At 54.2% G+C, this 13770-nt stretch overlaps 4 protein-coding genes across 4 annotated transcripts; 2 read left to right on the top strand and 2 right to left on the bottom strand.

The window, feature by feature from the left end:
* Positions 1-29: 29 nt before the first annotated feature.
* On the top strand, positions 30-4545 carry M406DRAFT_47384 (uncharacterized protein; the record flags this gene model as incomplete). The annotated part of the gene is made up of 2 exons (XM_040924334.1): positions 30-133; positions 201-4545. 2 exons carry the CDS (start codon positions 30-32, stop codon positions 4543-4545), a joined length of 4449 nt encoding a protein of 1482 aa, XP_040772114.1.
* A 430-nt stretch (positions 4546-4975) lies between these two features.
* Positions 4976-8401, bottom strand: M406DRAFT_64170 (uncharacterized protein; the record flags this gene model as incomplete). Its single annotated transcript, XM_040924870.1, has 11 exons — positions 4976-4996; positions 5042-5262; positions 5396-5671; positions 5770-5863; positions 5951-6094; positions 6181-6302; positions 6413-6905; positions 7023-7108; positions 7204-8011; positions 8112-8227; positions 8326-8401. The coding sequence occupies 11 exons, from the start codon at positions 8399-8401 to the stop codon at positions 4976-4978; spliced, it is 2457 nt and encodes an 818-aa protein (XP_040772113.1).
* Positions 8402-10656: 2255 nt separating this feature from the next.
* Positions 10657-12079, top strand: M406DRAFT_108403 (family 5 glycoside hydrolase; the record flags this gene model as incomplete). Its single annotated transcript, XM_040915297.1, has 2 exons — positions 10657-10762; positions 10831-12079. 2 exons carry the CDS (start codon positions 10657-10659, stop codon positions 11784-11786), a joined length of 1062 nt encoding a protein of 353 aa, XP_040772112.1. The 3' UTR covers positions 11787-12079.
* A 544-nt stretch (positions 12080-12623) lies between these two features.
* Positions 12624-13352, bottom strand: M406DRAFT_268299 (uncharacterized protein; the record flags this gene model as incomplete). The annotated part of the gene is made up of 1 exon (XM_040917927.1): positions 12624-13352. The coding sequence occupies one exon, from the start codon at positions 13350-13352 to the stop codon at positions 12624-12626; it is 729 nt and encodes a 242-aa protein (XP_040772111.1).
* Positions 13353-13770: the final 418 nt, after the last annotated feature.

Genomic DNA, 13770 nt, shown 5'->3' with positions numbered 1-13770 from the left:
ACAACAAGCAGTCGCACGCAGCGCACAAGATGGCAGCCGTCGTCACGCAAGGCCATGGACGGCCTGCTACCATCAAGGAGCAGGTTGTCGATCATCTTCCAAAACGCTTCAAGGAGATGAAGTTTGGTATCCAGTAAGTTTAGCCTCTTTCTCAGCACCCCTTCGCAATTCAACCTCGTCTAACTCCAATGCGTCTGCAGGTCCATCCAGGATGTTGTCAGCCAAGGTGTCTTGGAAGTTGCCCAGCGAAATCTCTATAATATCGACGACCCTAACAACAGCCGAGCCCCCCTCCCTCATGGAGCTCTCGATCCTCGCCTCGGAATCTCGAGCAAGACTGGAAAATGCGCCACCTGCAACCTGCCACTCCAGAACTGTATTGGCCACTTCGGCCATGTCAGGCTCTCCCTACCGGCTTTCCACATCGGCTACTTACGCTTTACGATGACCATATTACAGAACATCTGCAAGGAGTGCGGCAAAGTTCTCCTGACGGAACAAGAGCGACGGGATTTTTTGAAAGAGCTCAGGCGGCCGGGCATTGACAACCTGCGACGAACGATGATTTGCAAGAAGATCAATGAGCAATGCAGGAAGTGCAAGGAATGCCCATACTGTGGTGCCATCAACGGCCAGATCCGCAAGCTGGGGGTGATCAAGCTGGCGCACGACAAATTTTCTACCTTTAACAAGTCGACAGCAGCAAAGAAGGTGGCTCCCGAAAGCAAGCTTCTCTACGATGCCTCCTTCAAGGAGGCGAAGAAGACCAATGCCGACCTTGACAAGCATGTCAAGAAGGCCATGGAGGATCTGAACCCTTTGAGGGTGCTCAATCTCTTTAAGCTGATCAGTCCGACGGACTGCGAGCTGCTCGGCATCGACCCAACCGAGGGACGGCCAGAGATGTTCATATGGCAGTTCATCCCTGCTCCTCCAATCTGCATCCGGCCATCTGTTCAACAGGACAGCTCCAGCACAGAGGACGACCTCACAGCCAAGCTGGCAGAGATTGTATGGTTGAGTGGTCTCATCCGGGCAGCACTGGACAAGGGCCAACCAATTTCCTCCATCATGGAGCAGTGGGAATTTCTGCAGCTCCAGATCGCCATGTATGTTAACAGCGACGTCCCGGGATTATCACAACCCGGCTACGGAAAGACTGTCAGGGGCTTCTGTCAACGTTTGAAGGGAAAGCAGGGCCGGTTTCGTGGTAACCTGTCCGGGAAACGTGTTGATTTCTCAGGACGGACCGTCATCTCCCCGGACCCCAACCTAGGCATTGACCAGGTTGCGGTACCTCAACTGGTGGCGAAGAACATGACCTACCCTGAACGAGTCAACTCGACCAACATCGACGTCATGAGAACAGCCATCCGGAACGGTACGAAGGTGTGGCCGGGAGCAAATGGGATCGTCAAGAAGGACGGTGGCTATAAGGTCAATCTGAAGTTTGGCAACAGGCAAAAGATCGCCGAGGATCTTGAGATTGGCGACGTTGTCGAGCGACATCTAGTGGACGGCGATATTGCACTGTTCAACCGACAGCCATCACTGCACAAACTCAGTATCATGAGCCACTACGTCAAAGTGCGGCCTTGGCGGACTTTTCGCCTCAACGAGTGTGTGTGCACACCATACAATGCTGATTTCGACGGAGACGAAATGAACCTGCACATTCCCCAGACTGAGGAGGCTCGAGCAGAGGCCATCACGTTGATGGGCGTGAAGAACAACCTGGCGACACCGAAGAACGGCGAGCCCATTATTGCAGCAACGCAAGATTTCATCACAGCAGCGTATCTGCTCAGCAGCAAGGACAGATTCTTCGATCGCAAGTCCTTCACCTACGCGTGTGAGATGATGCTGGAAGGGAGCGGTCATTTGGATCTCCCGCCTCCAGCTATTATCAAGCCCAAAGCCCTCTGGACCGGCAAGCAACTTTTTAGCATCCTCATCCGGCCCAACAAGCAGTCGCCGGTCAAGGTCAACCTGGATGCCAAGTGCAGAGACTACAAGGCTCGGCCGGGCATGACGCCCGATATGTGCCCCAATGATGGCTGGCTGGTCATCCGGAACTCCGAAGTCATGTGCGGCGTCATGGACAAGTCTACTGTTGGTGCAGGCAAGAAGGATTCCATCTTTTACATCATACTCCGTGACTATGGTCCAGAGGCGGCAGCCGGAGCAATGAACCGCCTGGCAAGGCTCTGTGCAAGAGCGTTGACGAACTGTGGCTTCTCGATCGGAGTGGGCGATGTTTTTCCGGTGAAATCTCTGACGGAGGAGAAAGAAGATCTGGTGAAGGATGCCTACCAGAAAGTTGACGACCTCATTGCAACATTCAAGGCCGGCAAGTTGGAGAAGGCACCTGGCTGCAATATGGAGGAGACCTTGGAGAACATGATCTCCGGTATTCTCAGCAAGGTTCGTTCAGACGCTGGAGACAAGTGTGTGAACTCGCTGAGCCGCAACAACGCCCCTCTCACTATGGCCAAGTCCGGATCCAAAGGCTCGGCCATCAACGTGGCTCAGATGGTTGCTTGCGTCGGACAGCAAATTATCGGGGGCCAGCGTGTGGCAGATGGATTTCAGGACCGGACTCTACCCCACTTCCACAAGAATGCTCGTCAACCAGCCTCCAAGGGTTTCGTCCGGAACAGTTTCTATACCGGTCTGGTGCCCTCGGAATTCATCTTTCACGCTATTTCTGGACGAGAAGGTCTGGTCGACACTGCAGTCAAGACCGCTGAGACCGGCTACATGTCCAGGCGATTGATGAAATCGTTGGAGGATCTATCGACAACCTATGACGAGACGGTCCGCACGTCATCAGGCGGCATTGTGCAGTTCCAGTTCGGTGCCGACAATTTGGATCCAGTGGACATGGAGGCATCAGGAAAACCCGTGCACTTTGACCGAACCTGGACGCATGCTGAGACCCTCACTTGGGACAACACCGAACGAACCCTGCTTCCACACGAGATCATCGAGGTCTGCCAATCTATGCTTGATTCTGAACGGGCCAAGTATCAGAGGAAACGATTGACAGATGGAAAGAAGCTGGATTACGACGATGACAGCAACCTTTCTATCGATGAACATGAGAGCGCTCGACGCTTCTTACTAGAAATTGATGCATACGTCACGGCTCGGGCCAAGAAGCTCTCGAATGCTCGGAGAGAAGCTGGTTTGGACCCAGACGACGGCAGTGGCATGGCCATTGATCCCACGCTCGAGGACGAGACCAGCTTGGCTCGAACTGAGCGGGTAGCCAAAGTTTCGCGAACCACACTCATGAAGTTCATCAGATTGTGCTTGGACAAATACAAACAGGCTCACGTCGAGCCGGGCCACGCTGTTGGTGCAGTGGGCGCTCAGTCCATTGGCGAGCCAGGCACACAGATGACCCTTAAAACATTCCATTTTGCTGGTGTCGCAGGCATGAGCATTACCCAGGGTGTTCCCCGTATCAAGGAAATCATCAACGCCTCGAAGACGATCAGCACTCCTGTCATCACCTGTCCCTTGGAAAACAAGAAACAGATTGAAGTCGCCAAGGTCGTCAAGGCGCGAATTGAGAAGACATATGTGTCTGATGTCATCAAGCACATCGAAGACGAGTGGCTTGCTGATCGTGGCCAGCTCATCCTAGAGCTAGACATGGCAGCCCTGCAAGACATGCATTTGGGCATTGGTCCCAGCGAGATCGCAGAAGCCATCCTGAAGCACAAGAAAATGAAGATTGCGCAAGAGGACGTCCATGTCGGGCCAACCTATGTCGAGATCTGCGTCCGCAACACCTGGCAAGACATAGCCGAGCAGAAGCGACTTGCGAGAAATGGCAAGCCCGCTGCTATGGTCGAGAGCACGTCGGATCTCTTGTTGCGGGTCAATTACCTCCGCCGCATGCTTCCGACTGTAGCCATCTGCGGATATCCTGAGGCTAGCCGAGCTATCATCCAGACCTCGGAGAACCTCGAACATACGGTGCTCGTCGAAGGCTACGGCCTGCGTCAGTGCATGACAACCGAGGGCGTGATCGGCGTACAGACACGCACCAACAATGTCATGGAGGCCCGGGACATCTTGGGTATCGAGGCAGCACGCACGACCATCGCCAACGAGATTGGCGAGGTCATGGGTGACATGGGCATCGATCCACGACATATGCAGCTGCTCGCAGACGTCATGACCTACAAGGGCGACGTACTCGGCATTACACGATTCGGCCTGCAGAAGATGCGCGACTCGGTCCTCCAGCTCGCCTCCTTTGAGAAGACGGCCGATCACCTGTTCGAGGCGGCGGCAGGCATGAAGACAGATCGCATCGAGGGCGTGTCCGAGTGTATTATCATGGGCCAAACCATGACCATCGGCACCGGCTCCTTCAATGTAGTGAGACGGATGGGCCTGATGGATTACGATCTGGAGCAAAAGCCAACGCTGTTTGAGGATGCTTGGAGCAAGAGCGTAAAGAAGAAGAGGGAGGCGCGGGTTGTCAAGCTCGGAAAGGATGTGTTGAGACCGGTGGCTGCTGCGGCCTAGGAGCCACAGCGGTGCATAAGTTGATAAAGGCTGGAGACTTGCCTTACCTTGACTCCCGACGACATGTGAGGATGTAGGACTTGGACGATACGATACTGGACCTTGCAAAGAAATGCCTGTACATTCCTTTGGCATTCGCCTTCATGTCAGGTTTCATTCATAGCGTAAGCGGGATCAGGATTTGTCCATTCGATCAATGACGAAAACAAGGCTTCATGACACACAGAACCGCCCGACCACACAAGCATGAAGATACCCGATATACCCAGTACTATATTTAACCATGGCATAGCTACAGTCAAAGTGAACTCTTTTCTTACAAGAAGTTAAGCTTATCTATCTGTGGGTTGCATGTCGGCCCCAAGCTGGCGAATGAGACATACGAGGACTGTACTTTCCCTATCGTAGTCTCCGACAAACCACTCAGACTTCAACGAGGTTGGTCACAAACCTAGCGATGGCGAACCAAGCCTACACCATCCGACCTGGCCGCAACACTGCTGTTCGCGTTGCTATTCGCAGGCGCCAGGGCCAAGATCTTTTCGGCCGCATGCTCGGCCGCAATGACGATGGTCGCGGAGGGGTTGCCAGTCAGCTCGCCGGGGAAGATGGACGCATCGACGACAAAGATGTTGTCTGTGCCGTACACCTTTGTGTTCAGGTCGACCACTGCCGTGCCGTTCTCGAGGCCTGAGTCAGAGCCGATCTTGGCGGTGCCTTGACGTTCAAGAAAGACGATCAGCATCATCGCCATCGCTATCGCCATCGCTATTCACATGGGGGAAGTTGGGGGCTTTGACAATAAGAGAGATAGAGGAAGGTAGATAATACGTGTGAAGACTGAACTTACCCATCCAGTGGTTCGCCCGCCGTCCGTTGGCGGTGACAAGGAGAGAGTCGACGTAGTCCTCGGCGGTCTGGTTCGGCATCGGCCTAACCCACTCCAGTCCCTCGACATTGGCCAGGGCAGCCTGGAGGTTCTTGATGCCCTGGATGACAGCTTCCTTGTCGCCATCGTTGTGGAAGAACGGCTCGGTGGTGACGGCCATGCTCAGGTCGGCGCTGATGGTCGTCCGGCCACGGGAGACTTGGCCGCGGCCGAGATATTGAGACATGGTCATGGCATCTTGACGGGTGGGAAAAGAACCCTTGTCAGTCATGGAGAGGTCTTGGACGTATGATGGAAGAAAATGATCAAGACTGTCGCTTCAGTCGGTGACTTACGGGTTGAATTTGTGATGGTGGAGTCTCCTTCTACGCGAGACGTCCACTGGAGCTGGCGTGTGGTGCCGTCTGAAACGGTGATCAAGTCCCACATCTGTGAGGAGGATAATGTTAGCGACAAACGACGATAACGACGGAAGAACTCAGCACAATGTTAATGAGGGGCAGGTTGTCTATGTACCATGGGCCCGATGTTGGGAGCCGCCTGGGTCAAGATGCCTGTGCGGTTGTCGAGATATGCGTCCTTGTCAGCCTCGATGGGGTCGGTCCATGCTGCGTAAAAGTCATAGAAGACCACGTCGGGGTGAGTGATGATTGTGTCGGTCTGTCGAATGGTTAGACAAGGACGAAAAAACATACACAAACGCCGAGGTTGGTGGGCAAAGTTGCTAAGGACTTCAGAATACTTACGTTCATCTGTTCGGCAAGATTATAACCAACAGGAAGATCGATCCACTCGCTGCTGTCAACCATCAAGTCTGCATCCGCTGAGCCCTGGACAACAGCGAGCTGGTCTGTCGGACCAATGCCGCCTAGAACACAAGAACAGAGCAATCGTCAGCTCGAAACCCGCAGCTCGTCTCATGATCCCCTCTTTCTCACAACAAGAACAACAACAAGAACAAGAAGAAGAAGAACATACTCCTGAACAGCAACTTGGGCGTGCCAAAAGTACCCGCAGAGACAATGACCCGCCCAGTACCAGGAGTCAAGTTCACAGTGCCCGAGTAACCCGTCCCAGCCGAGCAAGACACATCGACGCCCGTGGCAGCCGCACCGTCGCGTACGATGCGATCGACCGCCGTGTCCATCCACAGCGAGAACTGCGACCGCGCCGCCGCCGTCGCCAGATACGTCGCCAGGGGCCCGCCGCGCTGCCCGCCCGCGAACATGAACTCGGTGTGGCCAAACGTGTGGTTCTTTTGCGCGGGCACGTCGTTGGCCAGCACGTACGCCCAGCCCGAGGCGTTGAGCCCGCCCGCGAGCATGTTGTAGCCTTGCGGCAGGTACAGCTTGTCGTCCATGGAGGGGTGCCATGTGCCTGGGATGCGGGAGAAGACGCGGCTGGTGGCGTTGACTACGTCGATGGCGTGCCAGCCTGTGGGGAAGTTCTCGTCCCAGTCAAGCGGGTTGGGCTGTTGGTTGTTTTGATTAATTCCATTAGCAAGTGGTCAGCCAGCTATTCTGCTGGGCTCAGTCCATTTTTATACATGGACTGGAAAGGAGGAAGAGGGGGGTTGATGATAGTTTACCTTCCACCACAGTCCAGCATTCACCGCAGTGCCACCTCCAAGAACACAGCCAGCCATCTGGTCGGTATCCGTACATGCAACACCGGCTTAAATTGGAAGGGAAATACCAAAAAGTGTCAGAACGATGAAGAAGAGAGACACAAAAGCCATTGTACACCACGTTGGAATCGGTACAACTTACTTGAATTCACCCAAATCTCATTACACAAGCCAGGGACATCAAATCGGGTCAGATTCGTCCCGTCCAGCCAGTCTGGGCCCATATCACCACCCCATTCAGCAGTAGATGGAGGACCTTTCTCGATAAGCAAGACACTATGGCCGGCCTCGCTCAGCTTGTCTGCCATGGGAATCCCCCCCGCACCACCCCCAACAACAATATAGTCGTACGTCTTGCCAGCAGGAATCGTCTGGCACGCCACGCTGGTCGTGACAGTGGCCGTCACTGAAGATGTTGTCGTCGTGGCACTGCTGCTGCCGCCGCCGCTCGTCGTGGTGGCTGCGCCACACGTCGCCGCCGTGGTGGTCGCCTTGGCAGCCATGGTGGCATACGCAGAGTACGACGCAGCCGTGGCGCTGGTGAGCGGCGCGCCATACTGCCCAAACGCCCGCGAGTGGTACGGAATCACAATATCATCCGGACACCCCGGGTTGCCAGGCGCCTCGTCCGCCGCCGCCCGGCCCAGGATCGCAATGCCGCTGCTGGTCGACACGTTGCCCGTCGCCCCGTCCTGGTCCCACCGCCAGCAGTTCTGGCAGAGGTACACAATCTCGAAGAAGGTGTCGTTGACGGAGGAGGCGAGCGTGGTCAGCGTGGCGTTGCCCGTGTACAGGTCCGGCGTTGCGTAGCCTGAGGCGTACCGGAACGAGGTGAGGACTTGGTCCTGGTAGGGCCAGGTCATGAGCAGAAGGGCCTGCGTCATCTGCCCGGACTGGCCGTGGGAGAGTCCACACCATGCGTCTCCGGCTCCTGCGGGCGTTGTGCAGCTCTGATCATATCCAAGGTGTCAAGTTCAGAAATGTGTAGTTTCTTTTCATCATTGCAAATGTGAGAATAACAGGGCCGGTTCACTTTTTATGTAAACTTACCAGGTAGCCGATGTAGTCATACTCATCAGTGGTGAGAGCCGAGTCTGGCAGGATCAGACCAAAGGTGTAGCCCTCGCCATCATCGTACACGGGAAAGGTAATGTTTGTCAGGGGATCTGTGTAGGATACAGCAGTCTGTGCCCGACATCTCTGTCCATCTTTTTGAAGAAGCCAATGTCAGCTTATTCTGCTTGTTCAGCCTGTCACTTGGCACTTCCAGGAAACAGAGTATACGTACACAATGCCAACGCAATAAAACCGACGCCGAGACTTCGGAAGAACTGCATCATCTTGCGGTGAATGTCGTCTCCGTCCCGTGTGGAAAAGAAATCAGAATCAGCAAGAATGGTGTCGAAAAGTAATTACATTGATTACACACACCACGGGGCGTGAGCGATCTTATGGATGGAGGGCTCTTTTCTTGTTTTATTACTTCTACGTTATTCACTCAAAGCATGCCCAATTTCATGGCTTTAGCTTGACAGCTTCAAGACAGTGCTGCCCGCTACAAACAAGGTGCTCACAGTCACGAGATTAAAGTTGAGAGGAGGAATCAACATGGCTTGTCATGTGGCGATCCTGATAGGTCAGGTCAAGGAAAGAAACCCCGGAGGCTTGGTTCCATTATTTAGGTGGAAGATAACTTGACAGTCCCGGGATATAGCCCTGGGCAAGAACCATATCTATTTAAATAAATCCGTCATTCACAAAGCTTAGCCTCAATCCTTGATCATGTCCAGCCGACCTACGGCTCTAAGGAAGGAGATGCCTTGTACGAGTCTTGGTATATCATTACATATGCCTTCAACAGGGACCAGAGGAATTATCAATTAATATCCACCAGACACTTGCAATTATGCATGGTGGAGTCGACATAATACCTGGTCATCAGTCGTCATGCTGAGAGATTCATGGTTTACACTCTTATGAACCTCCAGATCGCAGCAATCAGCACGTATTTGTCCGTCCTCTCTACCCGTTAGATGGTGAGACGACCTAAAGCAGAGCTGGGGGCCGTCTTGATTTCAGGAGCCAAGGAATAGATTAATTAATCCGTGATACCCTAAGCGATGACTGATATCAAGCCCTGTGGTTAGCTCTGGGGATGTAGGCCGTGGGGGGGGGGGGGGTGTATTGGCCATGTTAGTCTGAAACCGACAAGACAGAAGGAAGTATTCAACGCACTACTATGTTCAGCTGAGACCTACAAGCCTGGAGAGTATACTTGTCTGGAGCGATGTTAGAGGACAAGTACCAGGGGTGATATAGATGTACGGGGACCAGAAGTCCGCCAGTCACTCACTCTGGATAAATCGCCGGCTATAATCCAATCCCTCGATCAAAGATGCTTTCTCTCCGTCGACTTCATACAGTGCTTTATTGCATACAGCCGCGTATATTCCCTGCCCCCTCTCTAGTGCCGCAGAATAATCACGCCGCCCCTGTGAGTTCTTGATAATGATTCACCATCTCTTTTTAACCATATTGGTAGTCCTGAAGCCATGTCTCTTCTAGTTGACAAGATTGTAGTCAGGCTCTTACATCACAGTATTGAGAGGTTTAGGCTATTGCCATTGCCCAGGTGGTCCAGGCTGTATACAGATCTCGTTGTTCTACAGCAAAAGAAGGGATAGGGGATGAATAGGAGGATAAGAATGAAGAAGGCACTGCAAGTTTGTGTTCGCAAAAGTTCCAGCATACCATCGACTACTGACGTTTGGCATGACTTCCACTCCTGTGTTTAGGTCTTTCAACTTACCAGAAATAATCAGCAGTCAGAACGTCACAACTCAATGCGATTCGATGCCACTTGGCTGACACCATACACATTGATCCTCCCATCTGACAGCGTCGATCAACGGAACGTGCTCGCCGAGGCGGGACCTACAGTACTGGGAGGAAATAAGAGCCCGCCTCTTTTAGGAAACCCGCATTTTAGATCCCGCGATCGAGACTGGGGTCCTCTTGCTTGGTTCCTGTCAATCTGATGCAGACTAACTAAGCCTTGTGTTCTGGCGTGGGTTGTGCGCTTGTAAGTAAGTACCAACTGGAACACCCTTGGACAAACTTACTTAGGCTCATGTCACTGTCCACTGATTCATACTGGGTTGATAGTAAATACTTAGGCTAAGAATCATCTGTGGCAACTTGGTGGATATCGATATTGGACGTGACATCCGTGAACCAAAAAAAAACCATTTGTCCATGAACCAAACTCAATAAGCAGCTCTCTCAATGGACTTGACAGATGGTACCAACGCCCTTCCTTGGTTATAATAGCACTTTGAGAAATCATGCTTTCCCATGCATAGACTTTGAACAATATCTTTTGCCACATCTATCGCAGGTATATGGATGCCATGACACCCTCTATAGATAATATAAAGACATTCCTACCTCGTACACAACGTATGTAATGTGACGCTACTTGGCCTGGCATCCCATCTCAAGTGCAAGGCTCATCTCTCATCCTTCCCAACCGAGCGCAGAAATTCCCATCGCCGTTTCACCCACATCTGCTTGTTTGTTTCTCTGTCTGTCGCCAATGCATTCCCCCGTATTTGCTCTGGCCTTGGCTGGTCTCGCCTCTGCCGCGAGTATCCCTCGAGGACTCGTACAGAGGCAGAATGCCACTGGCACACTCCAATATAGTGCGTGGCCCCAAACCATTGTCCCCCCATCCTCCTCCATACTGACTGTAAACGCTCTTCCTCTCCAGTGGGGACCAACATAGCCGGCTTCGATTTCGGCTGCACGACGGACGGCACTTGTGACACCACCAAGGCATACCCGCCACTGACGGCGCTCGGCGGCCCAGACGGCGCAGGCCAGATGAGCCACTTCGTGAACGACGACAAGTTCAACATCTTCCGCCTCCCCGTCGGCTGGCAGTGGCTCGTCAACAACCAGCTCGGGGGCCAGCTGGACGCCACCAAGGCAGGCCAGTACGACCAGCTCGTCCAGGCCTGCCTGCAGACGGGGGCGTCATGCATTGTCGACATCCACAACTACGCCCGGTGGAACGGCCAGGTGATTGGGTCCTCGGGCGGCCCCACGGACGACCAGTTCGTCTCGCTGTGGACGCAGCTCGCGACCAAGTACGGCAGCAACACCGAGGTCATCTTCGGCGTCATGAACGAGCCGCACGACCTCCCCTCGATCACGACGTGGGCCGCCACCGTGCAGAAGGTCGTCACCGCCATCCGCGCCGTCGCGCCCGACAGCATGATCCTCATCCCCGGTAGTTCCTACAGCTCCGCCCAGACGCTGCCGACCGAGGCCGGCCCTGCCCTGCTGAACGTGTCGAACCCGGACGGCAGCACCACCAACATCATCTTCGACGTGCACAAATACCTGGACGCAGACAACAGCGGCACCCACACCGAGTGCACCACCAACAACATCGACAGCGCCTTCCAGCCGCTCGCAACCTGGCTGCGGGCCAACGGGCGTCAGGCGCTCAATACCGAGACCGGCGGCGGCAACACGCAGAGCTGCGAGACAGACCTGTGCGCCCAGATCGACTTTGTGAAGCAGAACAGTGATGTGTACCTGGGTGTCGTGGGCTGGGCGGCCGGATCGTTTGACTCGACCTATGAGCTGGTCGAGACGCCTACCGAGCAGGGCAACACCTGGACTGACACTGCACTGGTTAAGGCATGTCTGGTGAACTAGACTCATTCGTGAAGACAGGTCAGGTGGTAAGAAATTAGGGGGCGTTTTGGGTGTGGATCATCTATTCAGTTCTTTGTGGATTAGCTGCTCGGCTTGGTTGGTATATATCAAACCCAATAGGTGTATCATTGGATAGCCGTATCGACGTAGAAACCCTCATGTCATCATGGCGCCGAACCTTTGCTTGTCTGTTTCAAACAGGGGTCACACACTCTCTATCCAGTCTACAACAATGCCATACCAAAAGCGAAGCTCACAAGGGCGGGTATCATCGTGGCAATATGTGACAGCTCTACCCTCTTTCCACCAGAGCTGTCAGGCAGCTCCTTCGCCACGCTGGCCGTAGCACTAGCAGATGCAAGGAAGCAGCTGGCTGTGCCACAGCTATACCCAGTGGGACAACACCCAGCAAGGGCGCCCGCGCTCGAGGGGCACATGGACCAGCCTCCCGCACAGGTTCCTGTCGTGGTAGTAGGAACATCGCTCGCCGGCACGACGATGGTCACGCCGCTGGAGATGATGGTCGACGATGCTGTGGATGGACAGGATGTCGTCTGGCAGTCTCGGCCGGTCTGGCAGCAGCCTCCACCGTATACAGCTGAGCACGCATAGAAGCCTATAGGGCAATATCCTGAGCTGGTGGAGGACGATGAGCCCGAGACTGAAGTGGGGCGGACTGGTGCTGAGGCGCCGGCGGTAGTGTCTGTCGTTGAAGTTACGGTCGTTGCGGTTTGGCTGCTCGTGCTGGTGGAACTTGTCTTGGTCTCAGTAGTTGTACTCTGAGTAGATGTGGCTTGAGAAGTACTGCTCGTCATGGTCATTGTAGCTGTAGCGACGCTAGTCTGTGTGCCTGTGTGGTTTGTTAGATATCAAGACTTTCCTCCTGGGGAGGAGACAGGAGGGAGCTCTGCGAATGGACTTACACCCAACGCTTGCGCATGCGAACCCATCGATGCAGCACCCTCCACCAGACTCGGAAGAACACCCCTGCTGGCTCCCTGAGCATGCGATCGAGCCCGAGCAGGACTCGCTGTCTGGACAACACCCCACAGAGCCCAAGCCCGTGTCTGTGATCTTGACGCAGGTCGTTCCCGACTGACAGCAGCTGTCGGGGTAGCCGATTGACGAGCAGTCTGACGTCCCAGTCGGACAGGCATAGGCCCTCTTCCCTAACCTCACCTCGATGAGCTTGGCCCTCCTATACAGATCCCACACGTCCCGAGCATCTCTGTCCTCCAGATTCTCCTCCACGCCTGAGAAGAAGTGCGCTGCGAAAGGGGCGCGGAAGGGTATCGATGCTGATGCGTTGGCTGCCAAAGGTTCCTCCTCTTCGGCCGTGAGAACGCCTGAGGCCGGCACCGCTGCTCGTGCCTGAGTACCGACCTGTGTGACCTCGTCGCCGGCCGCAAACCCAAGGTACTCATCCAAGAACTTCTCTCCTGGGTCGCTGCCCATCTTTCGGATGGCTGTGGGCAGACCTTGGTCGGCGTTGATGTCTTTGACCTGTGCCGCCAGAAGCAGCAGCAGGGAGACGGGAAGCCTCAGTGATGATGATAAAGCCAGCATCTTAGCTAAGGATCGCCGTCCAAACAATGGGGCTCCAGCGATGTATGTGCGATATGATGACCACGGTGAGCTTTTCTGAAGGTCGTGTGAGGCTCTCGCCAATTAGGCTGACCCACTTCGGCCGCCCTAAAAAGAGAAGGAAAACAGGAGTGAGAGTTGAAAAGATAACGGTTATCGCTGAATGGTATCCATCATGTTCGATTTAAGAGGGAATGATGATGATGACAACGACGAGGTTGGAAGGGGTTCGTGAAAAGTCGAGATATGATGTCAATATAGTTATAGTTGCTTGGGCGAGTGGCACGTCAGCGAAATTTGGTGGTTGAGTGCGCTGCGGGAAGTCGGCATCAGTATTCCAGGTGGCTGGTGCTGGGGTCAAGAGCCACCCACTCACTACCCACAACCAACACTGAAGGAA

The sequence above is a fragment of the Cryphonectria parasitica genome (assembly GCF_011745365.1).
Source record: "Cryphonectria parasitica EP155 unplaced genomic scaffold M406scaffold_9, whole genome shotgun sequence".
Taxonomy (NCBI): domain Eukaryota; kingdom Fungi; phylum Ascomycota; class Sordariomycetes; order Diaporthales; family Cryphonectriaceae; genus Cryphonectria; species Cryphonectria parasitica.
This window is presented reverse-complemented; position numbering and strand designations above follow the sequence as displayed.